Source organism: Furipterus horrens, unplaced genomic scaffold (assembly GCF_987537825.1).
Source record: "Furipterus horrens unplaced genomic scaffold, mFurHor1.1.pri manual_scaffold_10, whole genome shotgun sequence".
Taxonomy (NCBI): domain Eukaryota; kingdom Metazoa; phylum Chordata; class Mammalia; order Chiroptera; family Furipteridae; genus Furipterus; species Furipterus horrens.
In genome coordinates, this window is record NW_028327180.1 from 35,264,557 (window position 1) to 35,287,348 (window position 22,792).

Sequence of the window (22,792 nt, forward strand, 5' to 3'; positions counted from 1 at the left end):
TTTGCCTATTATAAACACAGATGGTCTTTCATGACTGACTTCTTTCACTTAGCCCATTTTCAAGGCTCACCCATGTTATAGCATGCTTCATTCCTTTTCATTGCTAAATAATATTCCATTGTAGGGATATACGACGTTTTGGTTATTCATTCATCAGCTGATGAATATTTGGGTTGTTTACATTCTGTTTTTGTCTTGTTCACAACCGATTTTTCTTGTGTAACATGAAACTTACCATTTTACCCATATTAAGTATATAGCAGTGCTATTAAGTACATTCACATTGTTGTATGACTGTCACCACCCATCCATCTCTGGAACTTTTCATCTTCCCAAACTGCAACTCTGTCCCCACCAAACACTAACTCCCCATTCCTATATTCCTCCAGGCCCTGGCACCCTCTGTTCTGCTTTCTGTCTCTGAATCTGACTACTCTAGGTGCCTCATGTAAGTAAAATCATAATATTCCTCTTTTTGCATTGCTTATACTTGTTGGTTATTATAAATAATGCTGCTATGAACATTCATGTACTTTTTGTATGGACATATGTTTTCAATTCTCCTGGGCCCGTTTGTTTTACCTGTTCCTTGAGAACATGTTTGCCTCTTTCTTTGCTACATGAGCTGAAGTCAGTCAAGACTTATATGTCCTTTTGCCAGAGGGAAGAATTATTGTTACACCTGCCCTTTCCTTTTGAACCTAGGTCTGTTTCATTCCCATTCAGGTGAAATAAAAAAATTGGGGAGATTAATTAGAGAGCTTTTAGATCAAAGGGTGCCCAAGCAAATAAGAGTCACGGTGATGAAAGGTTAGCATGTATAGCAGAGACAACCTGCCAGTTCCATCATCAGAGACTAAACCTCAAATTTCCAATGTTCATTAAGACAGACATAGAAAGGACTCCTGTTAGTCTCTCACCACTTAGAAATCTGTTAACAAACGCAAAAGGTCAAAAGTCTTCCTAAGTCAAGAGGCGCAGAATATAGCTGATGCTGCCAGCTATCTTAATAAACCCCAAACTCATCAAAGCAAAACCCTTATCTTATTCATTCTGGGATCTGGAGGTGAATGGCAATTCTCCTAACATCCCGCAACACTGTTCACAGCTCCCAGTCCTTTAGCATGTTCTAAACTGCATCATACTCTATCACAAATACACCGCCTCCCCCTCCCTCTCTACCACCATCGACAACAATTGCGACAGCAAAGACCATATCTGGAATCATTACATAGCTTTCCTCCTTTCATAAAAAGATAAAGAGCTGGCTATACATATTATCATGGTACAAAGGAATATACTCCAGTTCAGTGGGATTTTTACCACAGCTGACAACACTCTTGCCTCAATAATATAGGAGAAGAATGTGAAAGGGATTTTGAGAGTCGGGTGAGGGAGAGAAAGAACAAATGTTCTAATTTTTCAAAAATTGTCAAATAAATATTAGATGGATTGAGGCAAATACAGCAATAAAGCTGCTGCTCCTCTCATCTGATATCTGCACTCATCAACTTAAACCAAAGGAAACCTGAAAGCTAGGTAGGTCGGGTTTTTCATGCATGGAACATGGGCACAAAGAAGAGTTTCCCATCCTGGATCCATACTTAATTTGAACAAGATCTCCAAGGATGTACTCCAGTGCTTCTCAAACTATCTGCAGTGAAGAAGTAATTTTCTCTGATTTATTGTGGATTAAGACTTTTGTAAAATACAATAAAAATGAATTGCATGGTTTCTGAAAGATGACACCAAAAGCACAAACAACCAAAGAAAACAGATAAACTGAATTTCATTAAAAAAAAAAAAATCTTCTGTGCCATCAAGAATGTGAAGAAACTGGAACATTTATACAGTACTGATGGCAACAGAAAATGGTGCAGCCACTTTGGAAAACAGTCTAGCAGTTCCTCAAAATGTTAAACATAGTTACCATGAGATCCAGCAACTCTACTCCTAAGTGTATGTCCAAGGAAAGGAAAATGTTCACCCCAAAATTTGTACATAAACGTCAGAGCAGCATTACTCCCAACAGCCAAGAAGTAGAAATGCCCCAAACGTGCATCGATGGATAAAGGGTTAAAGAAACTGTGAGTGTCTACGTACGATTCATGGAGTACTGACACAGCTAAAGATGAATGAACCTTGAAAACACTATGAAGTGAAAGAAACCAGTTACAAAAGGTCTCATATTTTATGGTACCATTTATATCAAGTGTCCACAACAGAGGGCTGCAGGGAAACGCTAATGGGTGCGGGGTTTCTTTTGGCGGTAATGAAGATTTCTAAAATCAACTGTGGTATTGGTTGCACAACTTTAGTAAGTGTACTAAAAACCACAGAACGGTATACTTAAATGAGTGAATCATGTGATGTATGAGTTATATGCACTTAAAAACTTTTAAAAGAATTCGACAGTTATTGTGACATCCAAGTGATCATTTTGCAATTCACGTGAATTCCTCTCAATTTTAGAACTTACCTCACAGAGGACAGGCAATCAACTGTCCATGAGCCAGCATACCAGTCCACAGTGTACTTTGAGTGCCCTGATCTACTCCATTCTCTTACCTGTCCTGTTCCCTCAACTGGGATAGTTAAGCCCAAATCAGAACTACTAAATATAATGAAAGGTATAGTTTAGAGGTTGAACAGAAGTTTGGGAGTCAGACAAGCCTGTTTTAGAACTCCAGCCCTGCCACTTTCTTTCCAGTTTCATGGTTTTATTCTCTCAGACCTCACTTTACTCCTAGGTGAAATGGAGACGGCGACACCTTACATCACCAGTTTTAGGAGGATGAATGAGATACACTGAAGTGCTCAGGTAGTCTCTGGCACAAAGTTCAGGTTCAACAAATGTCAGTCATCCTAACCACTTCTCCCTCCCCTTCCTTTTCTTTCTGGATCTTGGCATCTAACCCCATCGTTCCTCAAAACCTTCAGGCCCCAGGCTTCTGGCACTGTCCCCACTGCCCCGGCACACAGCGACACGGTGCTTCTGCCGGCCTGGGAGTTAATCCCCATTCCCCTAAACACAAAACCTTCCCATTTCCTTTAGGACACTACCCTCTGACTCCTGTCTCAGCCCATGTGGTTTTCAGTTAGAGGATGATCTACTCCAGGGGCAGGCAGGTAACCCTGGTCCAGCCAATCACAGAATGCCACCTCCCTGGCCTCAGAGGAAGAGCATATATGAGAGCAACGGCAACACAGAGGAACACACCCCAGCGATTAAGAGCCATGGAGTTCTCCGACAGCACTTAAAACCCGGGTTCAGCTTCTCTGAAGTTAGTCCTCCCTACCTCTAAGGATTTCTCAGCCAGTTACTATCAGCCAAAAAATTCATTTGGCTGCCTGATTCAAGTTTGACTTGGTTTTCTGTGCACTTGCAAATGAAAGTGTTTCTAGATTCAAAATTAGCTCCTCACCGAAACCCAAACATGATTTCATCATGGCGGAGGTGAGCATCATCATCAATAGACAGGATGGCCTCTGTTTCAATTTCATTCCAGGGCAAGAATCGATTATTCAAACTGTTCTTCTCAGTACGGACCACCTGTGAAAGGAAGGAAAAACACTCACGATCAATGCTGCATTATAGAACACGAAACCAAAACTGCCTTTAGGTCAAAGGAGGCTGTGGCTAAATTTACAGAGTAATTTTGCCTGGTTACCTACCACTTGTAAAATCTAGCACAAGACTTTGAGGAATAAAAGCTGCCTTATAATTCAGCAAGTGAATGAGAATTTCACATTTTAATTAAGCCTTATTCATTTGCTATCTAATTTTCTTGTGAAACAAGCTAAAGCTGAGGATTTTTTTACATATGCAATAAACACAGTCTAGGGAAATTAAAAATAACTTTCCCAAGAGAACACAAGGCGGCAGAGCCGAGCTGAGATCCTGATCCCCTGCTCTGGGATGCGCCCCCCATCCCCACCCCCGTTTTCTCATAAACTTTAAAACCAAAAACAGAAATCTCTTGAGTCTATGTCATTTCTGACCAATATTAAGGCCTTTTGGGGGGGGGGTATTAAAAATAAATTCCCTATCCTGTTGATGTTAATTACTTCACCTTTGTAATTTCTACCTGCAGCACCGACTACACATAAAAAAATCAAGTTTGTTCAAGGTGTACCTAATTCAGTAAAACTATGTCCACAGTAAATCGCAATTCAAAGAATCTCTATCCAAAGTGACCCACATATGCAAAGCAGTATTTTCTTCATGAAACAAAGATTAGTGTCCAAAGAGAACTAGATTATATATTTTTTAATTGTATTTAACCCACATCTCAATATGTATAGTTTACTACATGTAGGTAGTAGCTTTGTTATTCACCTTGCTACCTAATACTCAAATAAACAAGGATGACCATTCTCAGTACTTTGATAGCTCATTTTATTTGTATGGTGCCTATATCTAATTAATTAATCCAACTAATGAGAAACTATCATATTATTCTCAAAAACCAGAAACAAAAAGAACTTCTTGAGGAGTGGTCTTTTTAGAAAGCCAGGATGGGTCACCTTACGTTCAACACAATGTTTTACTTGTGCTGAGGATAACCTCTACCTAGCATTATGAATGTTATTATATTCAGGGTTAAAAAGTTTATGATTTCAAAGGTACTTCCATGACTTCATGAATATTGTGTCTTCAAATTAAAATATTCTTTCTCCTATTTTTCTAACAAAATTATTCTCTCCCTGGAGAGCCAGCTCAGAAGGTCCTACCACTACCCCACCCCTTGTCAAAATTAATCACTTCTATATTCATAAAACAGTTCTACTTCAATTAATTCAATTAAATCATTCTAACACAGAATCCAGTGAAGTGAGAGGTAGGACCTCAGAGAACATCAGGTCCACCTCTCACCTTATACATGGACAACTAGCAAGTGGCAAAGTCAGGCTTAACAACTGTCTTCTAACTCCCAATCAGTCTTTTTTTCCTGCTAATTTTATATTTATAAATCTCATTAAACCAAAGCCCTACGGCAAATGCATGGTTAATTTGGGTTGCATCAAGAAAGAAAAATACTGCTAAATAAGAAAGCTCGTGAAATAGTTTATCACTTAGAGTGTTAACTTTCTTAAAGAGCTTTTTAAAGACTTTTGCTTCAGCCCCAGAGGAGTAACCCCCAAATCAAGACAAGGAAGGATCTGTGATGAATTTGCTAATACAAAGAACACACATCAGAGCTAAGCAACAGACACAGAAATCCATCTTGCTCTTAGCACGTCTGAGCAGTATAAGAATCCTGGAGCTTGCAGCCCAGATCTCCCAGGCTCAGATACAGCAGAAACAAAGGCACTGAGGCCTGGATCAGGGAAAAGAGGAGGGGCAGACAGCCAAGCACACACCCTGTTAGCTACCAGGCTCCTCCCCCAGGCAGTAGCAGGGTGGCCAGCAGTAGTAGAAGCCAAAAGCCAACCATAGTGATAGTAAAGGGCCATCTATCTTAAGACGCGCCTGATTTCAGAATGTTAAAATGTAAAATAATGTCCATTTTAGAATCAATGGACTACAATAGCTATTCACTCAAATGCCCCCAACAGACTACCCTTGGCTCATCCATTTTACTAAAGTGCCCAGCATGCACTTAATACAGAACTGCAATTCTGCCGGCTCAGGAGAACAAAGCTCCCCTCAGTTCTAGCAGTGAAGACACACACAGCTTAATATCCAGTACTGAGTACACATAGCTCAAAACAGAGAACAAATAACTAAATATTTCAATTCTGGACTATTCCACTGTAGGCTAGTTTCCAGGAGGATTAGCTACGGCGAAATTAGTAACCAGAAACAGAGCACAGAGCTTCAGGACTCAGAGTGATTCAAAGGCCAGCAGCACGGCATCACCTGGGACTCTTAAAATACACAACTGCAGGCCTATCTCCAAATCCACCAAGTCAGAACCCACAGTTTAACAAGATCCGCAGGTGATTCCTATGCACAGACAATTTTGAGAGGCGCGGATGCAGATAGTAAAAGCCTGGCTTTGGAGCCAATCATAAAAGCTTGAGTTCACATTCCAATTCCACCACTTACTAGATGTGAGAACATGTGAATACACAAGCCCTTGCTCAATCAGCACAGTACCACGTTGCATGCAAAAACTGAAGCTGTTAATCAACCAAACTTGACAATCCTATAAACAACCTCTAATTCTTAATCTAAAAACAAGAAACAAACAAACAAAAAAAACCTAAAATGATCATGATGTAATGCCAAGTGTATCCAAAACTTTTTGTCCAATTTACAATGTAAATCAAATCAAGAGGACCTGCTTGTCCTTTGAAGACTTAGAGAGACCAACAGGTTGAACATCGAATGTGTTTTGGCCTAGATTTCATGTCCAGGTTATTGAGCAAGCTTATTAAAGTCCATTAAGGACAACTACTAGGGGTTCCAGGAATACAGAGTGTGCGTACCACCTCTGGTTGTCCTGGAACACTCATCTGGGTTGGATGACAGCAAGATTTCCAGGATTAGGGAAGTGAAGCAATAGCCATCCCAACAACAACAAAAAAAAGCTTTAAGGATTCACAGAAACACGCTGTCAAGCAACTGCAGCAGCTTACCTGTGGTTAGCTCACAAACCCCTGCGGTCAATAAGTATGCTTTAAAAATTTAGAGCAGCAGCTCTCAACTAGAAGTGATTTTTGCCCCCCAGGAGATATGGTGAATATCTGTAGACATTTTTGGCTATCACAGCTGTGTCGGGGGGAAAGTGAACTTACATTTAGTGGGCAGAGTCCGGGGATGCTGCTAAATCCTAAAAAGCACAGGACAGCCCCCCACAACAAAGAATTATCCAGACCAAAATGTCACTGGTACCTAATTTATAGCCAACCAGCAGGAGATAGTAAAGCAAACTTCCAAGAATAAATGCAGCTCATTAGCTATGGACGGTCACCTTTTCCCATAACTGAAAAGCGATTTCTAGAGCCTTACGAACTCTACAAATATAAACTAAAATTAAGGTGAAGCGAGGGAAGTTTTCTTCTAACAGTTTTACTTCAAAGCTATAATGCTTAAAGTCTAGAAAAAGATCAGTAAACCACCCCATTACCCATTCCGGCACCAAAATTTTAAGGACAAAAAACACAAGTATTTGTAATGCAGACATGCAAATCAGCATTGGTGGCTAAGTGTTTGAGAACTGGCAGATCAGAACGTTAAAGCAATGACTCAGCCAGAATAGCATGTCATGTTTAGGAATATTCTCATTTTTGTTGATGTTGTTGTGTTTCTAATCAAAACAATGGTCCTCCTTCCTTGACAATAGCTATTTTTCATGCCTCTTGATTACACCTTAGTAACTTGTGAACAAGAATACTTATCTTCAAGTTATTGATACAACTACTGGTATAACATTGACCAGAATGTATAGAGCACAGTGCCTGACATAGAGATGTTCTACAAATGTTTCATAAGTGAATGAATAAATGAGTAGGAAGCAGTATCTAATTCAGCCCTGCTCATTCTTGTTTCAGAATATGGAATAAAGACTTGAAACATTTATATGCATAAACTATAAACATTCAATATACTGACACCTCTTAGACTTTAATCTAGTTTTCTATAGCAAAAAAATCCATCAATCTACAACCATGAACAATACTCACTAACATTCATTTCTCCTGTTTCACATACTATGCTCCCCAATGATGCTTCATTACCTCTGCTTAACCATCACTCATGAAAGCCTTGACTTTCTCATTGTACTTTCCTTCTCCTCACAACGGACCAGTACAGCAATCACTGCAAAGAACCCTACCATATGCAAATGTATTCAAGTGCATCCATGATCAAAACATAATTCGTAGATTCAGTTAACATTCAGTTTGGTTCCTGAGGAATTTTGGAGTTTATGAACAATAAAAGAACTACTCTCATAGGATCCTTTCTTCTAGTACGGTAACATGGCATTTGGCTTCTAAATCCAAGCAGAATCAGCAAATTCACATTAATTAGCAAAGTATCGATTCACATAATCAATTAACCACCATCAAAAATCTGATTCCCAATTAGTTAACAAATATCTCTTAATATCTAAGTGATGGAAATGTAAGTAGTTATTGCTATTAACAAGGAACAAAGGAACATTTCAATAATTTAATAAGTGATAGTTGCTCAAGTGAAGCAGAATAATGAATCTGGATTCAAATGGAGGAACTATCTAAGTAAGGAATCTTTTATGAAAGCAGCTCATGGTTATTCATAAGCAGGTGTCGGTAGGCTAGAAAATATAGGACATGAGGAGATTAAGTAAATTAACTCTAGTCAAAAAGTAGACCAAAGAAAGAGAACACAAAATGTGGAACATATCTGAGAGGTAATTAGAAAATATATGTGGAAAATATAAAACCATACAAATACACATGCCACCTACTAAATTCAGCAATTTAAATACACTTAATAAAGTCCTTTTATGGTCTCCAGTCTCCAACAATACATACACGTGCATAATGGTAATGAATCCACTTCTGAGAATGAAACTTATGTCAAGCTATCACACAAGAATGAGGGAAAAAAACTACTAACTTTCATCTTCCATTCTCCCCTTCCCTCGAACTTAAAGAAGTAACCCATCAGAGAGCTTGGGAATCAAAAGAGTGAGCTCTAGGTAAAAGTACATCATCACATATACCTGCTTGTGAGGTATATGAAACAGAGCTTGAGGTGATTGAATGGAGAAGTGACCCAGAGAGAAGACAACTGAAAAAAGGAGCATAAAACTTCTTAATTTTTCAAGGGACTCATTCATTCAATCCCGTGGTGGGGGCAAAAAGTTAAGAAATACAAAGATGGAAGGGAAGGGAATAAGGTAACACAGTGAAATGGCTTTCTATTTATTTATAACTTAGCGTAGATTTGGGTCTAATGCAGAGAAAAAACTGTATGTTTTAAGTTATAAGTCTGCTTAACTCACAAGAGAAAAACTTGCCAAAGAGCCCTGTGAAACTGTAGGTAAAATAGCATAGGTTAGAGGTCCACCATCAAATGAAAGAACGCATGACTCTGTGCCTGCCCAGCACACAGAACATGCTCAAAAATTGTGGCTATTATAACATGAGGTTGGTACAACCTCTTCCTAATTTGTAATCATTTTACTTATACATGTGTGTATCTGTGTACATGTGTATATCTATATCTATAGATACACACACACACACACACCGCCTTTCCAAGAAATTTAGATCTGGTAAAAAAAAGAAAACTATCCACTGAACTAGGGTCAGAAGTCCTAACACGTAAGTTCTAATGCAGGTATTAATTAGTCGAGTGATCTAAAGGAATAAAATTCTCAGTCTCAGAATCCTAACTTTGGATTAGAAGAAAGAGTACATATAAACTGAGAGAGGGAGACATTACCTAAATAATTGATTTGTTGCAATTAGTAAACCATTTATGCAATGTGTGACTTCAGCTATTACTTTATACATCTAGAGTTTTTGCTCTCGATTTCTAATTTATAATATTTTACTTTATATGCGGCCCATTTTCAAACAGAAAAAGAATAATACATTAGCCACCAAGTAAAATATTGTCACAATCCACCCCCTCCACTCCAGATGCATGAAAATTTAGTGAAGTCTACCAGACTTTGCACAATCTTAGCCCCAAGAAATTGAACGAGGCTTTTCCTCATAGCTTTGCTTAAAAATCACAATTTTAGGAATTCATCTGACACAGTCAAGTAATATTTTTAAAAGTAGAGTGGACACATATAAATATAAAGCATATCAACTTTCTATGGCATAAGCCTTCAAAATTCTTAACTCTTGCCCGAGGTCTGGCCAGAAGTAAAGCCTTTAACAGCCCAATTGGCAGAGGCCCAAGCCTGAATATTAATGACACTAAGTTTACCACACAGCCAGTTTCTCTTCCAGTCTTCCTTCTTTTTCCCTTAGCAGACTACTAGGAAAATATATTAAAATTATTACCCTGGCATGGCATTAAGTTCCCCAAAAGGACACTCCTTTTTAAATTCTAATATTAAGGGCTGAAAGGGAGGGAAAAGGGCAGAGAAAAATAATCTTGTATCTCTAGTTTTCACCTGGAAAAAAAAGGTGCACTGTGGCCTTACCACCTGCACACAGACCTCGGAGTCTGCCAGGAGGCAGGATCTGCTTCTCTCTGAACTCACCACCTCTACCAACACTGCCTGACCCCTGCCGCCAACGCCCCCTCACCTGGGCCAGTGCAAGAGCCTTTGAACTGTTTCTGCTTTTTCCTGGAGCCTCGCACACATCTCATCACTCCCTGCGACAGCACTCCAACGGCACCCTACACCCATGAAATAAAATCTAGACTCCTTCTCATGGCCTATGTGGTCCAACATGTGCCGGCCACTGCTTTCTCCAACCTTCTTTCAAACTCTCCCCTCAGTCACTCTACCCTGGACACACTGGGTGTTCTTGCCATGTCTTGAACATGACAAGCCTCTTGCACTTGCCATTCTCTGTATGCTCCTCCAGAATTTACATGGCCCCTTCTCTCACTTCATTCAAGCTTCTGCTCAAATGTCACCTCCTCAAAGAGGCCTTCCCAGGCACCCTGTGTAAGTCAGCTGTAACCTCTATGGAGAAAAGAAATAAAAATTAAGTATCAAGGGACTGGCTGTTACAAAACTGAGAAATGAGTATACAGTGTGAAGATGAGCAATGTTTTGAGTGAGCAGGACTACACTGTTAACAATTGAAAGATGTCCCCTTCATAAAAGTCCAAGTCTTAAAACTCTAGGAGGACAGATTTTGATGTTCTTGTCTCCAGAAGGCCACTCTTATTTATTACTATTTTCCAGAATACCAAGCAGTGTGGAAGATGTGTTAACTGGTCAGAATAAAGTAATAACTCAAAGCAAAAAACGTGGATGGGACTATGACTCAGCAAGAGATAAGCCCCTACCAGATCCAATCCTCCTACAGATGCTAAGTAGCTACAAACTCTGGAAAAAAATACCAAAAAAATAATAATAATTACCTGAAGGCATTAACAGTGAACAGAGGCAGCAAATTATATAGAGGGGAGCTGAAATTTAGGAAGAAATGACCAACATGGGGAGAATCACTATTCTTTTTACCCTGAGATTAGGCCAGTTTTCACCATGCAAGACAAGACTTTCTAGTCTAAAGAATATAAAAGGGAAGAGTTTGGGGCAACCACAACCCCTGGAAGAAAGTAGGTTCCAGAAAGGAGAGAGCCAGACAGAAGGAGCTCCAATTGGGTATAAACTGCCCAGTCTCTGACAGTTTAAACCATGCATGCTTGGCACTGTTTGTAAGCAGAGCAGCTGAAGTCAAATTAATTGCCTACTAAAATTAAAATGCCAACACTTTTCAGAGAATTTTTTAAAATCTGAAGTCTTCACAACATAATATTCACAATGTGTAGGGTTTAATATAAAGTTGTTTGATGTACAAAGAACCAGAAAAACATGACCCAGTCCTCAAATAAAAAGAGGTCAATTAAAACAAACCCCCAAGCAACCCATATGTTGAAATTAATTGTTACAGTAGACAAAAATGCTCAAGCAGCTATCATTAACTATGCTCAATTAAGAAAGTATACTCAGAAAGGAAAAAAAGACAGGAACTCTCAGCAGAAAAACAAACTATTATTTTAAAAGCATGGAAATTTGGGAACTGGAAAATATAGTATCTGAACTTTAAAACTTATTGCTGCTAGGTAGACTAAATTAAGAGTAGATACAAATGTCAGTCCCCTTGATGATGGATTAAAATAATCAAAACTAAAAAAAGAGAAGGTATTTTAAAGAAATGAACAGAGCCGCTGAGAACTGGGGCACAATATCAAAATGGTTAATATATGTAATGGAGTCCCCAAAGGAGAGGAAAGAATGAGGCAGAAGAAAATATCTAAATAAATGATACATAAAATTTTCCCCAAATAGGAGGAGAAACAAAAATTGACAGATTCAAGAAGTTTAGTGAACCCTAATCAGAATAAAAATCAAAGAGAACCATGCCAAGGCCCATCATACTCACATGGCTAAAAACCAAACATTAGGAAAAAAATCTTGAAAGCAACCAGAGAAAAACAACACATTACACATAGGGAAATAAAAATTTGAAAATCCACTGACATATGATCAGAAACAATGGTGACCTGAACACAGTGGAACTTCAAGATATATGAAAGTGATGGTCCCCCAGCTATTAAGAAGTATTTTTTCAAGACTAGCCTTCAAATCCCTTGACACAATACTACTCTCCATTTGACTTCCATTAGATAGTCTTTGTTGTTACACTCCAGGAGCTAAGGAATCTGATTCAACTGTTTATAAAACAAGCAAGGGACAGAGAAAGAGCAGTCACCCACCATTACCACCTCTGCTCAGAAGCCCCACATCATTCAGATGAGAGACCCACTTCAACTGGTGACACTACCCCCATCTCTCCGGGTGGAATCCTGTCACCTTGCCCAGGCCCCATCCCATTCGAACTGAAATTCTCTTTAGGTAAAACATTCGGGGCAGGAGTGTCCAGGAATGGCGCCAATGAACTACGCACTTATTCCAAGCCAGATCTGATGTAGTTTCCCCTTTGTTATGCAATTAATGGTAATGAATGAGGAATTTTAATATATAAATCTCACTAAGCACCCCTGAGACAATCTCCCTCTACTCAAACACCTAGAGCTCAATAGATTTCTAGCCAACAAATATCTTGCATTTATTTCTGTTGCTTAAATGAAAATCTGAGTATAAGAGAAGCACAAATTGTCCAGCATTTTCTAAAATGATATATGGGTTCCTGGGTTGATTCATTCAGCCAATATGCTCATTTCAAATCATTTTCCCTGAAGGACTGAAATCTGAGAGATTGCCTGGGAACCACCTGGCTGCTAATTTTATAAAGATCTGTTAACTATAATGTAATGGATAGGGTACGTCTGTATACCAGGTGGGACAATCACTCTGAGATGTCTCATAATAGCACCATTTTTCCACAGGGGAGAGAGCTGCCAGTCTCTCTCAGCCCTGATACCTGGGTAGTGCTGGCTCTCTGCCCAAGAGGTCAGCAATTCAACTGCTGCTCAAAAAACCTGCATCCCTTTAATAGAAAACAGTCAAAATATTTAGAGAATGGACTGAAATTCTCTAGTTTGAAACCGTTTCCTGTTTTTCAAAGAACTAGAAAAAACCTGTATCACTAATATGAGCAAGCTATTCAGTACAGCCCCTGTTCGGAATGTTTCTGCCATTTCCCACTAGGCATTGTATTATTGCAGTGAGCTGCCCAGTAATCAGAGAGGACTATTTATTTCCCACCAGAGTTAAAAGAAAGGATTAGTTCTGGTAAGTTCCCTGACGAATTTCAGTCCTTGTTAACTGGGGTGGCATCAGCTCCTCTACATCCCTATTGAATTCAAAGAAAACTCAGGAAAAATGGAAAACAAAGGCTGCTTTATTATTCTATTTGAGCAGCATCTACCTTTCACAGAACAATTTTTTTTTCAATGACATTCAAAAAGTTGTAACTGAAGAAGTTAAAAAAGTGAAATTTACCTGGGAAGAAGTCTATAAAGAAATCTCATTTATAATACTTTCCTTGATATAAAAGATAAATTCTTGGAGCAAGTATTTTTAGAACTCTACACAGTCTTGAATAGCCTTGGATTATAAATTCAATAAAATAAAATAAAATTCAATACAAGAAAAGATTAGCAGCACTATTAACCAAGTAGCAGCAGGAGTAAGAAAGAAAATTTAAAACAAAGATTTGTACAGAAGAAAGTAGGCAGTAACAGCTATGACATAAAGGGAAATTATGAAGAGGATACAAGAAGCCTTTATTAGTGAAGTGAGTTAAGGCTGTCCATAATATAGGCAAAATATTAATTCTTCTTCAACATAAAGGATTAAGTAGGAATCAATAATTGGGCATCTTCTAGATTCCATACTTGTATTATCTTGGATTCCTCTTTAATCCTGATGTCAAAGAAGTTAATTAACTTATCAAGATCACAGAATGACTATTTAATCCCAGGTCAAAACCCACACTTTTCTACTATAACATGCTGTTGCTTAGAAAATACTGGTTGGTCAAAAAGTCCATTTAGTTTTTTCCCTAAAATAAAAGACACATTTTTCTATTTCACCAGTAACTTTATTGATTTTGATATTTTGAGTATGTTGGCTATCTCCCATGTGGTATAACATTGATTGTTCTCAATTAATGTCTTGATTGATTGTATCAACTTGTCTACCTGACCATGGAGTATCGTCCAGTAAGAATCACATCACCTTTTCCATACACTGCACAAATCTTTTTTTGCATTTCAGTTGCATTTTTACCTTTCTTGAAATAATAAAGCATAATATGCCTAAAATGTTGTGCATTTTCTTCCATCTTCAATATTAAACTGGCTACACAAAAATTCACCGATTTTGATACTCTTTTTTAAATGCATGCTGATGTGACAGCTGTCACAATACAACCTAACAAAATTGTTTCAAACGAGGTTAAAGACAACTAAGTGCTACTAGAGCCATCCAATGGAAAAAAAAAAAAATGAACTTTCTGGCCAACCCAATATTTCACATGAATTAGTTCTTCAATGAAATAAATTTTCAAAAAGCTGGTCTAGTCCAAATATTCCCCTTCCAGACAATTTTCCTAAAATGACACTAATTTTCTTTAGCGAGCTTCTAGCAATGCATGACCCATAAGAACTTCTGCCCTTCCTTGCTGCCTTTTCCTGGAAAATACCTATGTTGGAAGGGTAAGTAAAGGGCAGTTTGCTTAAGATGTGCTCTAAAACCTCACATTGAAGAGAAATGGGTAGTCTCCTTGTAGATTGTCAAATTTATATCAGAAGGTAGATAAACAAAGTACTCAGAACTTAAGGCCCTATCCTACATATTTGGCTATATTTTTCCTGTAAAATACAGCATCCTAACCATGACAAATAAAGTAAAAAATGAGAAAGAACCTACAAGAGACTATAGTAAAGGTTCAGGATCTCCAACTCCCAAATATAAAACCCTAACTCCAGTCTTCCAAAAGATTTCTATAATATCTTCATAAATGACATGGGTCTTCTTCCTAAATCCTTTGGGATGTGATTAAAACTGCAGCTTCTGGAATCAGACATAGTAAAGCTCAGCTCCTCCATTACTAATCATGACTTTGAGCAAAATAATTAGCCTATCCCTCAGTTTCAATATACAAAATAAAGAAATCACAACAGATAATGATTAAGTTCTAGAAATGCTAAATTGCAGTGCCTAGGTCCTAAGTATGCTTCTTATATGTTGGCTTTTCATCATCAATCTCATTATCATCTTTGTTATGATATGAAGAAACCTATGGGGGTAACTGAAGGAGTTTCATAAACCTTCATGGGGCCAGTATCAATTTAGTTTTGGAGTCTTAAAAGATTTAGGGAGTAACAGAGACAGAACTGGCAAGGCCGGAAAAAGGAAGCAAGCAGAAATTTCCTGGGGAAAGAAACTGTATAGGTTAAAAAGGGTGTATATATACCTATATACATATAGAAAAGGGATTAAGAGTGAAACACTATCTCATGCAATAAAACAAACTGCTCCCTTTTCTGTTACCATGATGGGGACGCCAATGTCAGGCCACAGAAGGTCTTCTGATGGTAGCTTGGGAGAATTCCACACCACCACTACCTTGTTCAGGTAAGGGAGGCCATTCAACCTCTCTAAAGAGTTCATAAGCACTTCCTCCCGCTCGTAAGTCAACATCACTACTGTGAACTGCTCCCGTGGGACATTGCCTCCAAGTGCTGCCTGAAACTCCTTGCCAGAACCCCCAGCTCCGCCGCCAATTGGCCGAAATCCAGTCCCTGAGCCCAAGAACTTGGCCTCAGAGGGTAACACAGGGTCAAAGGGTGTGTGGGGGAAAAGGTGGAAAGGCCCTGGAGCAGAGTTCCAGCTGCGGTAGAAGTCAGCGACAGTCAAAGTAAAGTTGCGGAGGTATTTCGGTGAGGCGTAAGGTGGCTCAGTCTCCACTGGCCCCAGGTCCAGGTCCCCATTGTCAGCTATGTTGGGGTCAGTTCCAGCCGCCTTGCCTGACCGATGGGGGATCTCAGCTGCCGCCTCTTCCCGGATGGGAGCGGCTGGGATCTGTATGCGAGTCCTGATCATAGCCAGCACGGTATTGAAAATACTGTCAGCAGTCGAGAAGTAAGTCTCCCAAAGAAAGCGGCCTTGCCGCCTCATAGCGAGTAGATCACTATCCGAGAGACTTCGTAACAGGAAGTGGACCTCGGTGACACGTGGCTTGGGCACCACCAGGGCTGCCTCATTCCACTGCAGCATGTCCTGGTAAGGAAGCTGTACTTGCTCCCCCAGCACAACTGGGACAGCACCAACTTCCAGAGCTTCAAAGAGCCGTGTTGCACACCCGGATGAGATAACCAAGTGAGGGTCCCCAGGAGTGATAATGAGGGCAAAGGTGGAAAGCTTCAGTAATTCTAAGCGGTCTTCCCGCTCCCCACACAGTGCCCACTCAGTAGGCAGACTGGGATTGGGCTGGTTTTTGCAGGTAAATTCTACCAGGACCTGATCTAGCTTGCTGTCCTGCACAGCCTTTAGGGTGGCAATGATACGATCATCATAGTCGGCTGGGGGGTCGCCCTCCATTTCTTCTTCAAAGGAGCGGGCTTCCTGAAGGCTGGATCTCAGTGATTCAATCTTCTCACCCTGGAAGGTGAAGAGATATTTCCGCTTAACTGGCACCTGAGGTGGGATTTCCATGAAATTGGGTTCTGACATGGCATGGACTAGTGGCGATACTACCAAGTCAAAGCCAGGTCTATACTGGGCAGCATAGAAAGTAGACTGGGCCACCATGGCACGGCCTGTACTGACATTGTATAGTAAATTCTGCGTATCTGACTTCCGCGACAGGTTGATGATGACATGGTTGTGACCATCTGTCCGCCAATGCGGTAGTGAATACAACTGCTTCTCAAGTTCAGCAGGTCGCAGCGCTACCGGCTCCTGCATCTCTCCCACTAATACCACGTAGAGGCAGGCAATGTCTGCATTTTCTGTAACATAGACGTTGGCTCGTGCTGTAGCCTGAAAAGCCTGCTTGACCAAGGGATCTAGGTAGCTGCCAAAGGCAAACTGGTCACTATCATAAACATAGACTGGAAAACCAGAGGTGAGAGGACAGCGAGAATAATCAAAACAATTGTGCAGCCTGCAACCCCGTATGACCTTTGGGGGAGGAAGGCCAGCATCGTCCTTCTCCGGGAGCAATCGGATGGGCAGAGAAAGTTTGGGCTGATTTTGGGCCATCAGCTCCTTGTACGAATGCTCAGTCTGGCTAATGACATTCTTAAGTTGAAGGAGGTCCTGTTTGGCATTCTCAATACTCTTCTTACAGGCTTCAATCTTCAGGTTCAGCTTGGCAATTTCACTGTTCAGCTCCTGCCTCTTGGCTTCCAGCTGCAAGAGCTCTTCACTTACAGACTCACGAATTCGGCAAAGATCTAGCACATGCTTGACCTCGCATAGCTCGTTACCAGCCCGTGGGCCAAAAATCCGCTTGCCAGCCTCATCGGCCTCATCCAGAGTGGTGAGATAATAGTGAGCAATGAGGGGGAAGAAAACCAGAATGATGAAGAGTGTAAAACTGAGCCACGTGAGTCGGATACGGTTGGACCACCGTAACATCCAGGTTTGACCTCCATTCCCCACTCCCCCATTCCGCAACATGGTATAGCCCGTCATGAGTTCCTCTGTGGCTCTTGCCCCCTCTGATCACGTTGGGTCACTCGCCATAACCGTGAGTTTGTATTAGACAAAACTCAATCTCTTTTTACTCACACATTCCCATAAGAGTGAGTGTGCTCCCTGTACAAGGCACCAGATAAAATGGAAATTTCATGTTCCTCAGCTGTAATTGAAATGGTCTCTGACCCTATTCCAGCAGATTTTAAGTTCCGGTTGTTGCCCAAAGAACATGTCCTTAATCTTTGTCAAATGGTAAAAGGTACCACATTGTTGATGAGATGAAAAGGAGGAGGTTCCTGATGATGAAACCCAGGAAACATAACCTGGAATTGGAGAGACTTTTTCAACGGCCATAGCTCTTGTTCCTTGGTTTTGCTGACCAACAAATATGCATAGTTACTATTCACAGTTATAAAGTAGCTGGTTAGGACAGAAATAAATGACAGCCTGTTATCGATGTCATTGCCAACCATCAGGCCTGCAAAAGAAAAGAGAACCGTGTCAGTCTTGAAGAGATTATGTTCAACAACCCTGCCCTCCCCCAGTGCATTTCTAGAAAATGCTTAAATCTTATAAAATGGAATATTAGTGTGTGTCTCACAAAACTAAGTCCAATGTAGGTTTTGTTTAATATGGATATTTTTATTTGTGGTTAATAAGGAATGGATAAGTCCAAAACCAGCTTCACCTTTTACACACACACACACACCCCACACCCTTCTTCCTAGTTAACTGGACACACAGCAGCATCAGAATCCTATAAAATGAAGGTCAACTATGTTCAACAGAGAGCCAAGATGCCTGCAACAGTTTGTTATTCTAGACTTAGATGTCATCTTCAGTTGAGGAGAACCACCTTCTTATCCAGCCTTGGTAGCTATGTTCATTCTTAACATGAAAGTCACCTACTGAACAACTTAAAAGAAAAAAAAAAAAAACATCTCTGTAAGAAGCTCCATTTGTTATATTCAGAGATGAAAAGAGCAGAGAACTCCTTTGAGCTTTACCTAGTAGTAGACACAGTTAATCCAGAGACAAAATGTATTGCCCAGTTTGCTTCTTATTTATCACCTGTTAGTAGACATCATGTGCTCCTTCTTAAAATATAAATAGTAAGTTGGTCTTTTAGAAAGAACATTATACTTAGAAATGAAGGGCACTCTTTCTTATCTTTTGGAGACAGATTTGTTATCAGACCTTATGCCTCAGTTTCCTGATCTCCCAAAATGGAGATAAGTGTATGGAGATAACAATATATTGTGTTGCTATGAAAATAAAGGATAGAGAATATGAGGGTATTTCAAGCTAATAAATCTTGAAATAGCATTCCCAGTCTGTTCTCTCACCAACCTTTACTATCACAGGGTACAAAAGCTTTTCATTTACTTTCACCTCAAACTCAACATATCTAGAATTGAATTCATAATATTCTGTGCTAAAGAATACTCCCAATTTCATTCATTGATTTCCTCCAAAAATTATTTACCATACACTTAACAAGCCAGGTATAACTGTGGGACACTCTAAAATGTAAAATACTCCTTGACCTCATGGAACTTCCTTTAGCCTGAGAGATAAGATACAAACAAAGAGCCTGAGTACTACTACAAGGCAGTGTAAAGTAAGTATACTTCATAGACACTCCATCACTCTCTCCAGCTCCAACCTTTGTTAAAGATGTATAACTATTAAAGGTTTGACAGTTTTTTCTCCCTTTAAATAAAAATAAAAAGTTAATGACAATATTACTAAAAGGCATGCATTTAAGTAGAGCAAGAGATAAAGACAACAAAGACTAAAAAATGTCAATCCTGGAAAAACTAAATTTGGATGATCTAAACTTGAATAATTAATAGCTGACCAAATATCCTAAAGGAGGTAGGCTAATCTTTCTAAAGCACTATCCTTTTAATTCAAATGTTAAAATCTCTCTTTCTGTTTTCAAAAGAATATTCTCTGCAGAGTGGAGGAAACCAGGAAAGGTATAATCAAGGCAGTTCAGCTGGCTCATTCCCTCCTTACCATGTGTTTCAGGATCCTTCCCTTCTTTGACTCATGCTGCATTATATTTTAGCATATAATTTCTTGAAATAGTGAACTCCAGGGTTTGCTGTCCTGATAGAAAATAAAAAAGTGACATGCCATTAGAAAAATATTCAATACTGAAGGTTCTATTAAAAATTTACTTACTGTCCACTATGAAGAGGCTTCCCTTACATATATAAGGTGACTATATTAATGTCCAAAGAAACAGACACTCTTTTAAGTAAAAAGGGGCACTATTAATAAATACACTGGGACAACAGCCATAAATTGGTACTCTCAAAGGCAAACCATTCACATACATGGCTATCTATTTATGTGCTCTAAGAGGGAATAAATCAAAACACTAAAATACAGAAGTATGTACTGAGAGACATTTACAAAGGAAACAGTTTATCCTGAATGGGCTTTAAAATAAACAGGATAAGGGTGGTGAGAAGTGTTTGGAGATATAGATGAAATAAGATGAGTTGCAAACTGTTGTTGACACTAAAATGATGGGGATACATGAGGGTTTATCGTACACGATGCTCTCTGCTTCTACATATGTTTGAATTTTTTCTCTTAAACGCTCAAAAATAAATTACACAGGGTCTAACAAAGTGTTGTTTCAAAGTCATTTGGAGACAGACTCTACTTAATGTCATATTGCTAGTGCTACCAACTTATATATAAACAGCTAAAAGTAGAAACAAATGTTCTAATGAAAAACTAGTATTTCAACAATGATTACGAAAGAATGTATCCCTGTCAGGTCCCATCTGTTTTACTGAAATAAGGCAAGAGTGTCATTAATGTCCGATAGCATGAACTTTCTTTTCTAAACAGCTAATTAAATTATTTCAAGCACAAAATAAAAAGAAAACCCTTAGTATCTCTTCTGTCATTCTCTGGAAAATGACAATGAAAGTACTAAGATGTAGAAAGAAATGTCACTGAAACATTGATAAGGAGCAGTCGCCAGAGATTTTTACATGAACTAGAGCATGACTCTCCCCTCCTTCAATCTTTCCATGGCCGCCCACTGGACTACCAGGCTCTTCATGACCAGCCCCTGACCACCCACCTGTTGAACCTCATTTGCCACGTTGCTTCACTTGCTCACTCGACTTCAGCTACGTGGGCCTCCCTTCAATTCCTCAACTATACCACGCTCTTAACTGCCTCTGAACCTTTACACTTACTGTTCTTTTAATCTCAAATGCTCTTCCCTAGGTTTTTCTCTGGTTGACTCTCATTCTTCAGACCTTTTCTTGACATTCCCATTTAAAGTAGCCCTTCTTCCTCCTTGACACTATGGAGAGATACCTTGGCAATGATGAGACCACCGTCTGTCTGTCTGACAAGCTGGACCTGGTCCAGAGCGGAGGCTGCTTTCCACAGCCCCCTCTTAGAGGCCGATGGTAACTGATGCTCATTCTGACATAATGCAGCACTGTGCCCTTGCCTCCTGCTTTGTGCTGGTTCCTGGGACAGGCTGTTATTTGACCTGCTCAAGGATGTGAAGTAATTTCTGTACCTTGTAGCATCACGTACTAGTAGTACCCATGACTATTCCCCCCTTCACCTGTATAATTCTTTGGCATCTGCCAAACAGTGCAGGGATCCATCATGTCTTGCAGCTGCCCAAGACATGCTTCATAGGTAACTATCCCTTAAAAAACTCAATTAATGACCAGACTGCAGTGGCCAGCCTCCATCCCTCTCTCCCTGCCCTTCCGCCCTCTGTTTACAGAGGTAAATTTTCACTCTCGCGGCTCTTCCCTGGGTCTGCGTGTACTAAAAGACTCTTTCTGGCATCACTCTATTGATTTTCTTAATAATAGTACTTTTTTGTTTTTTTATTTATTGCCTACTTTCCCCACCAAAACCTAATCCTTGAGGGCAGAACCTTGTCTGCATGGATCACCACAGTATCACCAGTAGCAGCACTGTATCTCTATAAATATCTGTTAAATAAATGAATTATATCACTGATCACTTATTCATTCTACAGACTCTCAGCTTTTCCCTTGATTTCCCCTGAAACTGTACTTCCTGGTGTTTAACCTATTTCCTTGACTTGTTCTCCCATTATGCTTTGCTGGTACCCAGTCTTCCTTCTGTCTCATGTAGAAAGTGCTCCCGAAGGCTTTCAACATCTTCCGGTAATGAAGCCAATCATGTATATGGCTTCAACTACCAAAGCTACGACTCCAACCCTAGCCTTTCTGCTTTGCACTAGTAGACCAGTATTGCTAATGTCTAAAGGCTGCCTCTCCAAGGTTACTTTGTGATCGCAAATGCTTCCTCTTTCCACTAACTTTCAGGTCCGCCCATAATACTACAGTCTTGGCGGTCTTACAAACTAGAAACACTGTGATATATAGGAAAGAATATAGACCCCAGAGCTAGCCAGGCCTGGATCAAATCCCAGCTCTGTAAACTATTAGATGGTCAATTAACCATTCTGGGATGCAGTTTTTTCATCAGGAAAAAGGTAACACTTATGTTCAGGATTGCTGTAAAAATTAGAGATAGAAAATAAAATATACCCTGCACAGCATCTGATACAAGTTATTTTATATGTAATTATATATTATATATTTATGTATAGTAGTAGTATGACCTCTTGGCTTTTATGTCATTGTTGACTGATATTTTAACTCCACCTTGTTTTTATGCTCTCAATATCATCCCTTATTATAAGAGAATTCATGCTTGTTTAGATTCACCCATATATTTACCAATTTCCTTACTCAGAATTCCACACCTTTTTTGCATTTCATTCCTTCCCTCTCGTTGTTTCATTTTCCCTGAAGTAGTTCCTTCAGTGAGAATCTGTAGCTGCTAAACTCTTTATCAGTAAATCTTCAATAACAATCTACCTGGATATACATTTCTAGGTTAACAATTCTTTTCTTTTCCAGCAATACTGCAGAATCTTCTGGATTCCATCAGTCCTGCTGAGAAATGAGATGTCAATCTAATTATTGTACCTTGTGGATAATCTAACTTTTCAT

General features: G+C 39.6%; 1 protein-coding gene across 2 annotated transcripts in view; it reads right to left on the reverse strand.

The window, feature by feature from the left end:
• EXTL3 (exostosin like glycosyltransferase 3) overlaps nucleotides 1-22,792 on the reverse strand; it is a 101,330-nt gene that overhangs the window by 18,148 nt on the left and 60,390 nt on the right. For both annotated transcript variants that reach the window (XM_090289023.1, XM_090289022.1), the window contains exons 2-4: nucleotides 19,770-19,862; nucleotides 15,597-18,225; nucleotides 3,426-3,553 (exon numbers count right to left, since the gene is read on the reverse strand). In XM_090289023.1, coding sequence (XP_090145149.1) covers nucleotides 3,426-3,553; nucleotides 15,597-17,744 — 2,276 coding nt within the window. In that variant the 5' untranslated portion in view covers nucleotides 17,745-18,225; nucleotides 19,770-19,862. The remainder of the gene's footprint in view (nucleotides 1-3,425; nucleotides 3,554-15,596; nucleotides 18,226-19,769; nucleotides 19,863-22,792) is intronic.